The sequence below is a fragment of the Musa acuminata genome, chromosome BXJ2-7, assembly GCF_036884655.1.
Source record: "Musa acuminata AAA Group cultivar baxijiao chromosome BXJ2-7, Cavendish_Baxijiao_AAA, whole genome shotgun sequence".
Taxonomy (NCBI): domain Eukaryota; kingdom Viridiplantae; phylum Streptophyta; class Magnoliopsida; order Zingiberales; family Musaceae; genus Musa; species Musa acuminata.
Window position 1 is genome coordinate 22,569,696 of NC_088344.1, and position 16,565 is coordinate 22,586,260.

The 16,565-nt window shown below is 37.8% G+C and overlaps 2 protein-coding genes across 3 annotated transcripts; both read left to right on the forward strand.

Annotated features, from left to right (window-relative positions):
• Positions 1 to 2,313: 2,313 nt before the first annotated feature.
• On the forward strand, positions 2,314 to 9,356 carry LOC103982244 (probable protein phosphatase 2C 44). The gene is made up of 5 exons (XM_009399120.3): positions 2,314 to 2,564; positions 4,431 to 4,682; positions 4,988 to 5,264; positions 5,359 to 5,513; positions 8,902 to 9,356. Exons 1-5 carry the CDS (start codon positions 2,535 to 2,537, stop codon positions 9,040 to 9,042), a joined length of 855 nt encoding a protein of 284 aa, XP_009397395.2. The 5' UTR covers positions 2,314 to 2,534; the 3' UTR covers positions 9,043 to 9,356.
• Positions 9,357 to 9,791: 435 nt separating this feature from the next.
• LOC135582904 (organic cation/carnitine transporter 7-like) lies at positions 9,792 to 14,402 on the forward strand. 2 transcript variants are annotated; one of them, XM_065117464.1, is made up of 6 exons: positions 9,792 to 10,042; positions 10,495 to 10,763; positions 12,360 to 12,597; positions 13,128 to 13,656; positions 13,751 to 13,953; positions 14,070 to 14,402. In XM_065117464.1, exons 1-6 carry the CDS (start codon positions 10,040 to 10,042, stop codon positions 14,286 to 14,288), a joined length of 1,461 nt encoding a protein of 486 aa, XP_064973536.1. In that variant the 5' UTR covers positions 9,792 to 10,039; the 3' UTR covers positions 14,289 to 14,402. The 2 variants fall into 2 exon arrangements, with proteins under 2 accessions (XP_064973536.1, XP_064973537.1); XM_065117465.1 differs by lacking the exon at positions 9,792 to 10,042 and having other exon boundaries at positions 10,621 to 10,767.
• Positions 14,403 to 16,565: the final 2,163 nt, after the last annotated feature.

Genomic DNA, 16,565 nt, shown 5'->3' on the forward strand with positions numbered 1-16,565 from the left:
TTTGCATTTATAATTACAAATTTATGTTTAGCATATATAAACTCAAAAACTCATTTACTTATTATTCTTTGGTGATCGTTAGTCTAATGATGTTGAAATTTTGATTGATATTAATCTCCATCTTATTGAATTGTCCTTTAATTGTTAAATTACATGTGTTTAGACTTTTCTAGTTGTTTCTTTGATTGAGTTGATTTATAAGATTGATGTCTAATTATTCATTTTAATCTTCTCATTGTATTTTTTAAATAATATTATATTTTTTTATAGTAAAAATATTATTATGTAATATAAAAATATTATAATTAAACTGATTCACCTTATATATCGAGTTTTAAAAAAAGATATTTTAAATATTAAAGAAAAAAATAGCATTATTTGGTGATTATAAAAATGAGTGGCATTTCTGAAAAAAAAAAACCTTACAAATATCTTTTGAAACCCATATTTTGTTGTGAAAAAAATAAAAATAAATAAATAATAAGGTAATATATGATGATAGTAAGGACATTCTTAATTTTATTTTCCAATTAGACATTTATTGTGTTATTTATGAGTCTCGGAATTATGCAACATTACATTATCAATGGCTTCTTCTGTTTGTATAAGTGGATTAAAACTCTTTATAAAATATAAATAATTATTAAATTAAATAACAATTTCATTATATACAATCAAATGATTAAGTTTCAATTTTGTTAAAATATTGAAACTTAGTTATTGATTAAACGAGTCAAACCCTAAACTTAGTTATTGATTATTGATTAAGTTTCAATCTTATTCTATAAATTATATCGAATATAATAGTTTTAAATCGTCCGATTCATAATGGTATGATGGGCTTTTTACATTTAGATTTTAAATAATTTGCATCAAAGATTTTGATTTAATGTCAAAAATAGTTACACGTCTTCTTGAACATAATCATATTTCATCAAGTTCAAATGATCAATCATGTGATGTCGAGACGTTAGTCATGTGACGTTGAGGTACTAATCATGTGATGTTAAGATATCGATGAAACTTCTTGTGTAATTATTTTCATATAAATTTAGAAACATGAAATCTTTGCAGAAAAAATAGAACCTTTTCTTCCCTTTTTAGATAACACAGGGCATTTAGAAAAAGTCAGAAGTCAACGGAGGTAGATAAAGTCAGAACAATAGGCAGGTTTTTCTGAATCAAGAAGCTGCACCTCTAATCATGCTTGACAGATGAGAGACTCTTTGAGAGTAGACAAACAAACATTATCATAGCAAATGCCTAAGCCATCTGCATTGAAATCGAAGAACTACACAAGTAAGGTAACCTGCAAGCACTTCATTTGTAGCTGCTCATCCTCGTCGCATGCTTTTGTGTTGGAAGTGTGAATACTGTTCAACACAAGATGATACCCAGCTTTATGATCCCAGGAGCTACTCGCCAAGAGCAAAGCTGTCATCAGTGACTGCCTTTGATTCGAGAACTGGTTACTTCGAGTTGTATTTTCCAAAGCATTTTTCTGTGCTCAGATTGGAGAAGAGAAATGAAACAACCGAGTTGATTACTTGATTTATACTGTCTTTTGTTGGTCTTGCTCACTGATGCATCATCTTTCTCCATGAATCTGCTTGCAGGCACAGCTCTCCTCCATCAGCAGATTCATGGTCGAACAGAGAAGCAATGGAAGAACCTGCTCCACCATCCAGTAGCTACTGTAGCTACTTGCTTGGCAACACGCTTCCCGGTCGACTTGGTCATGGTCTTTGTGTTCATCCAAAAACCATTGGGATTGCATAGTTGGATTGACTTGTTGGATCATCAATGCGAATCTTCCGCAGCCTTTGAATCGGTCTAATCCTCTCTTCTGAAGTTGCTGGTTTTATGATGTCGAAATGATAACGCGTTTCGGTAGTCAAAAAGATCAATGATCCTTTCTGCCATTTAAAGGCCGTGACTTAAGCAGCAAGAAATTATAATTACGTATACAAATATATATACCTATTAATTAGTTTTTTTTAATTATATATGGACAATACTTAATTAAGTTTGAAAATATATATATATATATATAGTATATACAATCATTTAATTTTAGGCACCAAAAGGATATATCTAATATGACTGGAAGACACAAATTAATATCTGTATTTCTCCATCTAAATGTAGATTTTTTATACGTATGCATACGTATATACTGTATTAACACTAATATATATTTTAATTGCATGGATAAATACGTATAACAAAGAGTGAGGAAACCTCCAAACAGATGTCGCACGTAACGAAGCAGAACACGACTCGAAGTAAATGTCTTCGTGAGACCGCCCACCATTTGTGTTGGTTGTCGTCGTCGTCGATCGACAGCAAAGAGGCGGCAAAGAATACGAGTCTTGTCATTGTTGTTGTTATTTAGGGTTGTTGGATTGGAAGGCTTGCCAACATCCTCCTCATCGACTGCTTCGACTGACCCGTGGATTCGCCTCGCTTCCTTCCATTGCTATATCCTCGACTCGATTCGCGGTTGTTCGTTCGCGCTCTTCGCTCCTGCCGCTATGAAGTCGGAACTCCTCAGCATCATCAGGGTCGGTGTACTTCTCTCTCTCTCTTGTCGTCTCTTGTTCGTTGAATCGTTTAGACGTGGAAGCAGCTGATTGTTTCCACTCTTCGAGGCTCGAATTTTGATAAAATAGGAAGAGATTTAGGGTTGTGGTTGGTACATGTACGAGGGGTTTTTCTCGTGAGAGGAAATGGATCGGAGGCACGCGTGATTCTGGTGATGGCTTCGTGCTTCGATTATGATGATGTAGGGTATGTTAAAAGACTCTCTTTTCGGTTGAAGCAAAGCTTTAGTAACTCAATCGGCATGAACCTCCCCAGGTGGATTTAAAATTGTTTTGGTGTCATGTCAATAGAAGAATCAAGATGCTGTAAGCACAAGAATCGTGGTCATTCAACTCGTAATTGGATGGTTAATGGGTAACTTAGCTACGATACTTTGTATTACTGGATCAAAAGTATTTACTGTGCCAAGAGGAATTACTTGTCCTGTGAACGTTTTTTTTTGCAAATTTTAAATCCTTTTGTATCCTTCTTGTTCCAAAAAGCTGGAGTTGAAGTCCAGCTTTCATCTTTCCTCTAAAAAGTATGAACAGCTGAAGTTGTTGATTCTAAGCAATCGCTAAGTTGTAGTACCCTTTTGTTTTTAATCGGCCATTCTAAAATAAATTATAGTAAATTTATTTATCCACAACACCCAAAAGTTTTCTTCTTTCAGCATATCAGCGGCTGAATTTTTTGATTTTTAATCTCTTGATTTTTTTTCTAGTTTTGTTCATGCACATTCTCAAGTTTCTTCTTTGAAGGAGTTAATTTCGAGAGTCGTCGGGTTAAAAAAAATTGTGTATGGTACACTTGATCATTTTATAAAACCATCTCTTTGCTGCTTGGATGTTACTGATTTGGATATCAGTTCCTGTCATATATTTTCAAAGGTCGTGGAACAAACGCCAATTGACTATTTATCAAATGGAATTTCACCTTGAGTGGATGACAAAAGTAGTTTATTTACCAATGTATGCTGATGGAGCTTAAAAAAACATAGGTTAAACAGAGTCAAATCAAACAAATCAAGCTTTCATTGTCGATCTCAGTGTCTTTGATGATTGCATATGAAATCCCGATAAATGTATTAAAAGGGGAAATTTGGCACGAAGAACCAACTCTATCGAGTACCAATTTGTTTATAACAGCTTACAAAATTCTTTACCAGACAATCGAAGCTGTTTTTTTTTAAGAATGCATTCACCCTATATGATGCATTTATCTCCATGCGATCTTGGTGAGAAAGTTTTCTGTAAGCCTGTTGTTGAACCATGCAGTGATGTAGTTGTGCCTTCTTAGCCAGGAAAGAAAAGAGGTACTTTGCTCTTCAGGTTGTAGGCTAGCCATTTCTTTACAAGTTAAAGGAGATAGAAGTCCTTTAATGAGCACCTCGACGTTAGCTTGTTTTTTGAACTTGAATTTATCTGTATCTAGCAAACAAAAATGTGTATGCCTTCAGAGATTCTAAAGTGTTATTGACAACTGACGTAAAACTGATTTTGATAGCATCAAGTTCTAGCCATGAAATCTTAGATCCAATGCTGGTTGCATGGCTTCAAATACTAGTGCAGGTGTTTCTTTATCATCCCTTTTTCTCAACATTGTTATTGCAGACTTACTAGCTGTACAAAATGACTTGTGAAATATTTTTTTAACATTATTCAGCTGAATTGGTTTCTTCTCTGTTCTGCATGTCTGTACCATTATCCCTTTGAAAAGCATGAAAAAAAAGGTTGTCATTGGGAGTACTATTTAATTTTTGTTTCAAGCTTTCAATCGAATGTTTACTTGAATAAGATTTACTAATGCTTGTCTTGCCCATGTTTTTCATATCTTATCTGCTGAAGACTGCGGCATGTCTCGATACGTCATCTGCGGATACTGGGAAAGGGCGGAGTAAGTTGTCAAGTAATCAAGTATCACATGGATTCCACTTGGTGGAAGGGAAAACAGGCCATGACATGGAAGACTACCATGTAGCTGAATATAGAAATGAAAACAATCACGAGCTTGGTCTGTTTGCTATTTTTGATGGTCATATGGGGGAAAGTGTACCGAGTTACCTGAAAGCCAACCTTTTCAACAATATACTAAAAGAGGTACCTTTTCACTGTCTGTGTTTCTCTAAACCTTAGTTTTATCTATCAGTAGGTACACAGCATATTGGTGCAATTTATAATCTGAGATATAACAGATGTACATGAAGCCCACTCAAGTAGCAATTTCAGATGACCCCCTTATACATAGTACATTTAAATCAACCAAGTTTTCTTTTATTTGCAGTGTGTCTATTTCCATTTAGATATCTACCTTTTGTTTTTATATCTGAAATTGAGTATTCCTTCTTGGTTTCATGTCAAATTCTTCAAAATTATGTTAATGATTTCATTCATTGCTACTGTAGCCTTTGTTCTGGAGAGATCCTCAGTCAGCAATGAAAAATGCTTACTCCTCCACGAATAAATATATTCTTGAAAATTCAAAGCAGCTGGGACATGGAGGTTCAACAGCAGTTACAGCAATTGTGATTGATGGCAAAGACTTGTGGATAGCAAACGTAGGTGACTCCAGAGCTGTTGTGTGTGAAAGAGGTACAGCAAATCAACTAACCATTGACCACGAGCCCCATGCTGAGCGAAGTAGGATTGAGAAACAAGGCGGTTTTGTAACGACTTTTCCTGGTATGTGCTCCTTTTATGATCTAATCATCATTTGACAGGATTGACTTACTTCTAGCACCAGACTATTGGGTGGTCTGAAGCTTGTTGTGATCAGGTGACGTTCCCCGTGTTAATGGCCAACTTGCGGTTGCAAGGGCTTTTGGTGATAAAAGCCTCAGGGCACATTTAAGTTCAGAACCTGATGTAAGACACGTCCCAATAGATTCGACAATCAAGTTTGTTATACTTGCAAGTGATGGATTGTGGAAGGTTAGTGATCTGAATCCTTTTAATTGCCGCCATTTTAATATCAAATGTTTTATTTAGAAATATTATTCTCTGGCTTTTTATACTTTACTAAAGATATATGAACAAAAATAAACAGTACAGGCAGTATAGAAGAAAGTCTCCTTGCAAGTTTTTTTTTTTTTTGGTTTGAACAAAATACTTCATTGTATTACTGATAGAAACCAGTATCCCAAAACAACCTGTGATTAAACTCAGAACCCCAAGAAAAATCCCTTTCTTGGGTTCTGCCAAAATATGCAACGTTATGCGTAACAACATTCACATTTCTGCTAATGTGGCAAAAATTAACTTGACAAAATTCCAATGCAGCCCTCGAAATATCTTTGAGGATGGACTGTAAGGGCCAGGGTGGTTGGGTAACTCTGTTGATGAACTCCTTCGTGTTCGACTGAATGAGCACCTTCAGCCAGCCAGCCTTCCTGCATTGCCCTGTGCAGTGCAACCAGTATCACATCGAATAGTGATCATAAGCTATCCTGCTAAGATGAATCACATCAGTGTCTAAAAACATCAAACCAATAGTCATTGACAAAGACCCGGTCCAATATAGCGGAGATACGAGGTGGGCCAAACATATTGTTACACCAGGTAAATCTAGGTCCTTGAAAACCCAATTCTAATATACCAATGTTGGAAATAAAATTTCTAATATCCATCACAGAAGGGAGTAAGCGAATGGTTTTCCACCAACCTTATCCTTCAGATCAGTGATCACATTCATATCACCACAAATAATCCACAGTCTATTATCAAATTCACAGGAAGCAAGTAAATTCCACAAATTCCTACGCTGTAAGATGGAAGTACTTGTATAAATTATTGTAAGTATCCAAGAGCACTGACCTGAGTCGCTGAATACCACACTAATGAATTGCCTGTGTTTCCTCACCGTCGTTGCTTGCAACCGCTCCTCGTCCCATCCCACCAGAATAGCTCTTGATCACCCCTCTACCTCAACAAAATCTCCCCTCCATCTTCAACTAACCTTCTTCAAGAACCGCAAGCTCTTTTCCTCGCTGATATGCGTCTCTAACAAAGCAAAAATAGCAAGACTATATTCTTTTATAAGAAATTTGAGGTGAGCCAAGCAATCCCTCTTGGCTGCACCCTTGCAATCCCATGATAAAACATTCATGAATCTATATTTAAATTTTTGGTTTCCTAAGTGTCAAGCTTAGGCCCCATGGATTCTGTGGCTTTAGGTTTCAAGCCTCTTTTTCTTTGACTGATGTTTGAGCGAAATTAAAATGGGGTTTATACTTCACCGAGGGGGTTTTTTTTGGGCCTTCTTCCTTGGCTGCATACTACTCTTGACCATTTGGGATTGTCTTCTTCCAGAACAAACCCGACCTCTGTCTCCTTAGCTTCATCTATGGCTTAACGGAAGACTTCTAGGCATATGCTTGAATCCGGATTCCGCCATCTTCTCCTTTGTCTTTGAGGCTTGGAATTGGAAATTGTCGACGTTAGGGTTTCCTTCCCCCATAACTAAGTCGGGGTGTGCAAGGGTAGAGAACAGATTAGAGAGTATCACGTCATCCCCTTGAACAACTTCCTTCCCCTTTTCCTTAGGTCTGATAATGTTAACATTATCTCTACGTCTTTGTGTGGAACCGCCTTTCCCAATATGCTGTTGCATCCGATTGCTGCCACTAAATGCTTGTTACGGGTTAGGTACAGGGGCAGAGAGTCCCAGCCCATCTCTATCCTTTCCTGTCACAATTACCTCCTCTACCGGATGGATTGTTGAATCGGTCCTAGTTTCTGATCTCTTGTCATTTGTGTTACCTCAAAAATCCCTTTACTTGAGCCCCGCTTGTTCAAGCCATTCCAATGAGGTTTGGTGCCACCTTGCCCCGAGTCACCCTCTACGGTGTGATCTAGCCTACTTACAATCCGATTTGGCTTAGCCACCCTGCGCCTTGTCTTACGCTGGACCAAAACCCAAGGTCCATACAGTTGGTCATCTTCAACCTCCCGCCCAGCTTTCAAAACCCTAACATCTTCCTTTTGCATTGGTATCACTTTAGCCCCTATTTGCTATATGCCCCACTCTTCCGCATGCAAAGCACAAGTTAGGTATATTTTCATACGCAATCGTTTTAAAAGACTTGGTAAAACCAATCTTTATCCACACTCCCTATGGAAGTGGCTTGGACACATTCATAAGAACATGGATGTTTGCATATTTGGCTCGGGTTCCCGACAAAGTGATATTATCAAGTTTCAGTGGTCTGCCCACTAGTTCAACTAACTTGTAGAGGATACTTGGGCGTAGGAGCTCCACCAAAATGCCCGATAGTTGTAGCCAAATAGGAGCCTCCACCATAGTCTTGCACAATAGCCTGAAATTTTCCCTCCAAGGAGTCAGCATTAGAGCTTGTTCGCGCACAAACCAAGGACCCTTTGTTAACACCCTCGCCATTTCCTCCTCATCGAAGAATTTGAAGCAAAAGAATTCAGCCGGCAAATCTAGAATTTGCAAATCTAGAGAGATTTTCCATATCTTCAGAAGAACACATCGTAAGTATTCGAGGGATGGGTGTTTCCCCAGGAATTTGCCATACAAACAGTTCTTCCATTCTTGCTTAATGCCCATCATCTCTTGAGGATCGAGTTCCAGGGTAAGCTATGAGCCATCCTGCATTCTTTAGATTTTCCCCTCCCATTTGTCATAGGCTTTCCAGAACCCTATGCCTTGGCTTTTCTAAACAAGCTCGCCCATGACAGTGGTTGGGATACCTCCACAGGTCGGCTTCCTTCCTGTTCATTCAGAGCAGCGTCCTCTCTTTCTGTAGACGATGCCATCTTCGACTGAACGATTTGTCTCTCTCCAGGAGGAGTATCCATTGGAAAAAAGCAAAAAACTATTAGGATCCCTTGCGGAGTGACAACAGAAGTACCAACGGAAGAAGGGGCCATCGCCCCTTCAACGCCTTCGCAATCACCCCACAGAACCTTCACAATCACCTCACATTTGAGAGGGGAGTTGGAGAACACCTAACATAGTCACTTTCTCTCATTATCACCAAGTTTCTCTCTCTTCGCCTTTGTTCGTTCCTTAAAGATAAGTCTCATTGCTAGCTGATACATGAAATCTTTTGATGGAGAAATCCGTATCTGTAGTTTTTTCATTTTTATGAAAGTTTTCTACCCCTGCAAGGTTTATGTCCAAATATTGCTATCGAGCCATTTCTCCTGAAATAATGTCGGTGTCTGTGCATCTGGAGTGTTCCTAGTTATCATCTTCTGTATTTCATCTCTCATGATGTTGCAACCTGCGGAAACCATTAGCTGAATTTGGGAAATGTCTGGTAAATTTCACATTGTTTTCCTTTTCTGTCTCCAGGTAATGAAGAATAAGGAAGCTGTTGATCTCATAAAATCTATGAAGGATCCCCAGGCTGCAGCAAAGCGTTTGACAACCGAGGCATTGGCAAGGAAGAGCAAAGATGATATTTCATGCATTGTGATTCGTTTCAGATGCTGAAGCCTACAGCACAATCTTTGTGGAAATATAATTTAGTCGGGATTGGTTTTGGCCAGAAACCTGCACGCTTGCTTGAAATACATAGATTGTTAGGGTCGGGGTTTCAATCTGTCGCCTTTGTGCATATATTAGATTTCTTTTTCATACAATACATAGATTGTATTTGTCATCATAGATTAGAGTTCCTTTTCGTTTTTCCTTTTGCATGTGGATAGATTGTAATAATCATAATAGTATTGCAATGGATTTTGAAGGAAGCTGGACTTGCTTGATCTATCTATATTAGAAACAGCAGATGTGCTGCTGTTGTTTGACTTGTGTTGTTCTCTTTACCAGTTGGCTCAATTTATCTAAACCTTGCAACATCCCAGACAAGTACTGCAGCTTTCTTTGACCCCAAATATGGCGACCAAACCACGGCATTCCGTGGACATGGTCGAGTGGTTTATCTCAACAGATGTCTCAAAACATTGCAGGATTTAGTATTACTTTCGACATGAGAGGATTAATGTGGTTATACAGACTATAGAGTATGATTTAAGTTGATTTAGGCTTTGGATTCGAGTATACTAATAATTATTATTATTATTTATACGCTCGATTAAGTTATTTGGAGGTAAATAATGCATTTAATTAGAGGTTGGTGTAGAAAAAAAAAGAACCCTAGAATTTGGGCTCGATTTAGGCCCGAATGCGTCAAACACGGACCCCACAAACACGGGCGCGATGCGTACTCTATCCCTTGCGGTTTGACTTTGCCGACAAAGATAAGACATCGGAGGCGAACAAACAAACGCACACCCTCCCTGCTTTGACCTGTTGCCTCTCTCATCCTCATCACCCGCGGCGCTCTTTGGATGTCCCCTTCGATGATTTCTTCCCCTCTCTAACAGATAGATTTAGTCCGGACCATCTCCTGACAAGTAACGCGGATAGACAGGAAGAGAAAGCAGGATCCAGTCGCCGGCTTGGTTCGATCCGTCTTCCCCGAGAACCAATGGTCCGTCTCCAAGATCTCGTCTTGTTCTTAGTTTTCCTAGCGCTCTTGTTTGTGCAAACTCCAGTATTCATGATTTCTTTGATTCGTTGTTGTTGTAACTCCTAATGCTCAGCCATCTAAGAATGCGAAGATACTATCTGGTTTCTGAAGAAAACAGGAATTCGGCAGTATTCATGAGATCGGAAGCAAGAAAAAATATTATAAGCAAGACACGGATGAGTCGTCGTGGTTTTCCTCGTCGTAATAATTAGAACATATAGAGCCTTCTAATGACAGGATCCGTTCATAATCAATCATTCGTGATTTGGATCTTTGAACAAGCAGTTTGCCCTTTTGTCATAATATTGACATGTCAGAGCAAAATATTGCCTTTTTTTTGTCAATTGTGTTGATAAATGCGTCAATAATGATCAACAAATGTTATCCGTCCTACACCTGGTTCGATTTTGCAGATTGAAGATGGAGTATTATCGTTTACTGTGGATGAGGCACTCTTGTCCATTGAATTTGGGAAATTCCAGACCTTTGTGCTTTGCTATGCCGGAATGGGCTGGATCTCGGAAGCAATGGAGATGATGCTCCTTTCATTTGTGGGACCAGCTGTTCAGTTGGAATGGGAGCTTTCATCTCAGCAGGAGAGCTTGATTACCAGTGTAGTTTTCGTAGGCATGCTCCTGGGTGCTTACTCTTGGGGCATAGTTTCAGACATCTATGGCAGGAGGCAGGTCCTTTTTTTGACCTTTCATTATCTTGTCTAGTGTTATACACAACATATCTATGCCTCTGCCTCAAGTTTCTGCTTCTTTGTTTTTTCTTTTTTCCTTTTCCTCTAAAATAAACAGAATGTTATTGTCTTTTGTCTGCGACCAAGCTGACTACTATGACAAGATTTAATCGAGACAGTCATCAGTGGTCCTCGGATCATACAATGTGCATGAGCTAATCCTTTTTTTTCTCTGTTGATTAAAATGAACCTAAAGCCTCAAGTATGGATTCATGCATCCAAATTGTCTCCACTTCTCATGGATGCTACTTCTAAAAAAGAGCCATGTTAAATATATAGTTTAGTCGCTTTTTGCCTGACTCATTTGTAGAGCCATTTTAGAGGTAGGGGTCGGTATTGAACTCTTTGTCGGTTGCCAGAATACCTGAGAATTTGATATTTCTCACCAAATGCTACAATTTTGTTAAGCACCAACGTATCAATCTTGTTTCTCCGTTGCTGGAACGAACAATGATCTAGCAACAGTATTTACATGAATAAGTATATTATGTGGAAAACATTAGGGGCGAGATTGTAGTAAACATTAGGGGCGAGATTGTAGCCATGTCCAAGAACTATCCATAACTAGTTTATGGTACTCCGCATATGGCACTTTCACTCTTTTAACTTTTTACTTCTTTTTTCCCCAGTGAGAAAATAGTTCCTTACTGTTGGTAATTCCATTGAACTTTGTGATTCTTCTTAATAATTAGCTTTTGTACTATATATCCATGTGTGGCAGCAAATTGAAACAATCCTTTTCTACAACTATAGTACTTGGAAGTTATCCAGAATTTCAGATAGAATAATTAATTATCTCACATAAATGTGCTTCTTCTGAATTTAGTATGCATCCATTTATTGCATATTGGAAGCTGACCCTTTTTTTTTCTGTGGTCATTACTCATTAAATGTCCAATTGTGATTATTTCCAATATTTCATGTTGTCACTTTGTAGGTGCGTACTTTAATCTGATTTTGCCTCAGACACGTAATTCATACCGAGGAAAATAGTTGACGGAAGTTTGAAGGTTTTTAGGAAAATGGAATTTCCGAATAACTATTAAAATTCTTCTCTAGCAAGACAACCATAACTGCCTTAGCAACATTGAAACCGACACTTGAGATGTTCACTTATATTGAATTGTGCCAAATTTTATTTAAAAATAAATCAAATAAAATATCATTGTTTTATCATGGAATATTGATTTTCTACCTTCTTTGTATAAATTATTTCAAAGACTACACTTTTTCTTTGGGTTTCAGGCAGTAACTCTTCTGCTTGATTTGCTTTCACATCACAGTAGATGTTGTTTTGACAAATTATTGACGAGATGGGAACTAAGTTGGCATATAGAAATTGGAAAGGCATGCTATTCAGATACGTCCAGAGCAATCCTATCAACATCATTCGATATAAAAGTTGATTTGTGTCCTATTGCTTTATTGTGGAAAGAATTGGACACTGCTTGCTGTAAATATATGCTCTATCAGTTTTAGTGGATTGGAATTTGAATATCCTTTTGCATGCCTCATACATTTTGTTCATTTCAGGATGGGTTTCCTTTTTACGGCCCTAATAACAAGTGTAGCTGGTTTTCTCAGTTCTTTTGCTCCCAATTATTGGTCTCTAATTTTTCTACGGTTTATGGTTGGTATTGGGTTGGGAGGTGGGCCTGTGCTTGCTTCTTGGTTTCTGGAGTTCATTCCTTCTCCACACAGAGGTAAATGGATGGTTATCTTTTCGGCCTTTTGGACCATCGGCACAATTTTTGAGGCTTCGCTTGCATGGGTAGGGCCAAAATCCAAAATTATTCTGTATTTTCTCGAGTATATGCATTAGTTTAGATACTCATCAAATCGACTTACTAAATTCGCATCTTGAACTGAGTTTTTCTTCATTTTTCTATTCAAGGATGAGAATATTGCCACCTTCTTTTAACTGTATTTTAAAAGAGTTGCTGGAAAAAATGATAATTCTTTGGGCTTATACGGCTTTTCAGAGAATTGATTGATTTTGATTGTCAATCTCCTTTTTTTCCCTAGGTGATTTTTTGAAATGTCCACAACTTCTTAAACACAATAAAAGTGAAGAAGTACCATACTTCTGCTCAAAATCATGCAACATGGTTTTCCCAGCAATGTAACATAGTGCATTTACTTTTTGGGTACTTAGACATATGAAGATATAGGACTTGCAAACAATCAATATGGTGCGAAGGTGAACATGATCAGATATTAATTTTTTCTTATTGCTGTAGAGTATATTGCTATTTCGAGTTAGAAGGGTCATATTATTTTTGTTAACACATGTATTTGCAGGCTATTATGCCCAGATTCGGCTGGAGATGGTTGCTAGCTTCCTCATCCTTGCCATCATTTCTGTTGCTCCTATTTTATGCTGCTACACCTGAGTCACCAAGATATCTCTGCATGAGAGGCCGAATAACTGATGCTATGCAGATTTTAGAACAGATGGCCAGAGCAAACCATAAGGCACTGCCTTCTGGCATACTTGTTTCGGAAAGCCAACTTGAGCTCGATGAGAAATCCGATCATTCTGAAGCTGCACATTTAGTTGGAAACGGGTGGATCAAGAGCTCTGACGAGGATATGAATATGAAAGCAAGCTGCGTTAGTACTCTAAGAAGGCTTCTATCACCAAAATTAATCAGATCAACTCTTCTTCTATGGATGGTGTTCTTTGGGAATGCATTTTCCTATTATGGCATTGTGCTGCTGACATCTGAATTAAGTAACGGAAAGAGGGCATGCACAGTAAAAAGTTCACAACCAAGTCAATCGAATGATGACAGCCTCTATAAAGATGTGTTTGTCACTAGCTTTGCAGGTATTGTTTATACTTGTGCCTGTTTACAGTGTCAATTATCTAAGTTATACTCTTCGTCACAGGACTTGTTTTACTTTGTTTTTCTTTTGTCCAGAGGTTCCTGGGCTCATTATATCAGCCGCAATCGTGGATAGGATTGGTCGCAAGCTCTCTATGTCATCTATGCTTTTCATAAGCTGTGTGTTCTTAATTCCACTGGTATTTCCTCGGACAGGAGAAGTAACAACTGGCCTTCTATTTTGTGCACGGATTAGTATCTCAGCAAGTTTCACAATTATCTACATCTATGCTCCAGAGGTTAGTGCGATCGAATGGGTTCTGCCACAGAATCATGTAGACTTATTCATCAAACAGAAACATAATCTAAAACCTCCCTGATCCAACTGATGATCATGTGTACTCTTTGTTACTAGATATATCCAACCTCGGTCAGGGCCTCTGGCATCGGCATCGCTAGTTCGGTGGGAAGAATAGGCGGGATAACTTGCCCGCTCGTGGCCGTTGGCCTGGTGCATGGCTGCCATCAATCTGCAGCGGTTCTTCTATTTGAACTTGTAATTTTCCTTTCAGGAATTGCGGTGTGTTTATTTCCTCTCGAAACCAGCGGCCGCGACCTGACTGATTCTGTATAGGATTAGGAAGAGAAATGAATGTTCATCACATTGATTCTTCGATGACAATATCATACGTACTATATGACAATTTCTTAGTACGATTTGCGAATCAGTAACTGATTCTTTACCTGATTGGGAGAATGTTTGTCCATCCTTAACATGCATGTTCATTACAACAACAATATACTTGGAACCACAAGCTGTTGATTTGGAGAATGCTACCCATCTTTATTATTGTAGCACATACACTAAAATGAATTGTATGGTTATTTCATGCTCATGGAGTCGATGCTTTGCACCACAAGCTGTTCCTCGAGTAATCTATAAGAAAACCTCCCATCTGATCTCATGCAAGGAAAAAAAAATTATGATAGAAGTAAATTTTAGAAGTACAGACAGAATTTATATTTGCTCGAATGTGAAGTTTATAAGATAATATGATTGGAAACCCCAAAAGAAACTGCACCCGACATATTTAATAATTTTCGTGTCTTTATTCGATTATTTGGTAAAAAAATATTATCCCATATTCGATTATTTGATAAGCATTCATATCTCTATGAAAAAAGACCATTTTTTTATCCCATATTTAATAATGTTCATCTCTTTATTTGATTATTTGGTAAAAATATTTTTTTAATCAAAAAAACATATTTGAATAATGATACAAAACCCTAAATAGGCTTAAACTCGACCCTAAATACTGTTTAGGCTTGGCATGATCTCAATTAGCATGCATGGAGATTTCTTTGACTTTTACTATCGATCTTTCTTATTATAATAAGTAAAGACTAATAATTATTTAACTCTCATTTACTATACTTATTTATACTTACTACTATAACTCTCACAACTCAAACTCAAATAGATAGAAGGAAGTGTAAGACTTTGAGCATTTAACAAGCTCACAAATTGATCAACCAAATGTTGAAAGATAACTTACATTTCAAAAGCAGATTAAAGTTTTGAAAAACAAGGGTACTAACATTATTACGACGATACTACCGCCTAATGTCAGAAACAATGACGAATCACGTATGCAAACATAGGTAGTACTAAGCGATACTATTCCTCTCGGATGGTATCATTGCTTGGCCTAGGCAATGTTACCACCAAATTCAACCATTTTTAATCCACATGTAACCCAACTTAATTGTGAACTAAAATAATTCAATTTTAGCCTAAATACAACCTAATTTGACTTTGATCGAGACTTCAACATAATTCTTTTACTCATTTTCTTAGTTCTTAACTTACTCATTCGAGAGGCTTTGTTAGTCGCATCTCCTACGTAATATCATAAGAGGATCTCTCAACTCAGGAGAGATATACTATTGACGAGGGTAACTGACGAGCTCAAACACTCATAGATGATCTCCTTGATATCGGACGTGACGTATTTCAGATAATCGAGTTAAGCTTGAAAAAATTCTAACATTGGCATATTAGCATTAGAATGAGAAATCTAAACAAATTTATTACAATCTAATCAAAATCAAGATATCACCGAGAAGAAGCCACTACGGATTCTATGAAATATGCCTCATTCATTCAAGTCGTCAAGTTGGCAATTACACCGTCAATGCCTTCGAAACTGACTGCTTACCTCATATGCCTATTCAATTGATGATCGATTACTTGGAGATTTCCTTCTGAGAGTCAATCTTTTACCTACTCATTGTCCTATACAAATTCTCTATATCTCTAAGAATACTATGGTGCTAAGTCAACCGTGGTCAAGTTGATCATGCCGTCAAGTTGACCATACTTATAAGTTAAACCCATCCCCGAAATGGTTCCTGCCATGTTGGCTACTCCATCATCAAGTCGGTCGTCCTCCAAAGGAATGCTTTGTTAAGTTGGTCACCTGACTAATTTGCCACATTGACAAAGCCTCCTAAGTTAGATCTTTAGGCTAATTTGATCTCACTCCATTCCACCCCGCTAAGCCCAATAGGAACATTCGAACAAAACCCCCACAAAAGCAATATACAATTAATGGTGACATTTAATTATGACTCAGATTCCCTCCTTTACACACCGATCGAACGCCACCTTACGTCACTCATGCGATGACTTCCTCCCCAAGTCTTACATCTCCTCTTCCAATGTTTCACACACACACACACACACACAAACAATAATACAATATAAAATGACGATAATACTAATTGTAGAGGAAGAATACCAACAATACCCCTCTCTCTCTCTCTCTCTCTCTCTCCGGCCCTCTTGACTCTTCCCACTATAAATAGGCGTGACGGGCGTAGGCTGCGTTCGCCGTTTCGTTGCGTT

Coding starts and splice junctions, on each gene's coding strand:
- LOC103982244 (XM_009399120.3), top strand. CDS start 2,535: ATGAAGTCGGAACTCCTCAGCATCATCAGG. Junction 4,683..4,987: donor TCAACAATATACTAAAAGAG/GTACCTTTTCAC, acceptor TTGCTACTGTAG/CCTTTGTTCTGGAGAGATCC. Junction 5,265..5,358: donor TTTTGTAACGACTTTTCCTG/GTATGTGCTCCT, acceptor TGTTGTGATCAG/GTGACGTTCCCCGTGTTAAT.
- LOC135582904 (XM_065117464.1), top strand. Junction 13,657..13,750: donor GTTTGTCACTAGCTTTGCAG/GTATTGTTTATA, acceptor TCTTTTGTCCAG/AGGTTCCTGGGCTCATTATA. Junction 13,954..14,069: donor TCTACATCTATGCTCCAGAG/GTTAGTGCGATC, acceptor CTTTGTTACTAG/ATATATCCAACCTCGGTCAG.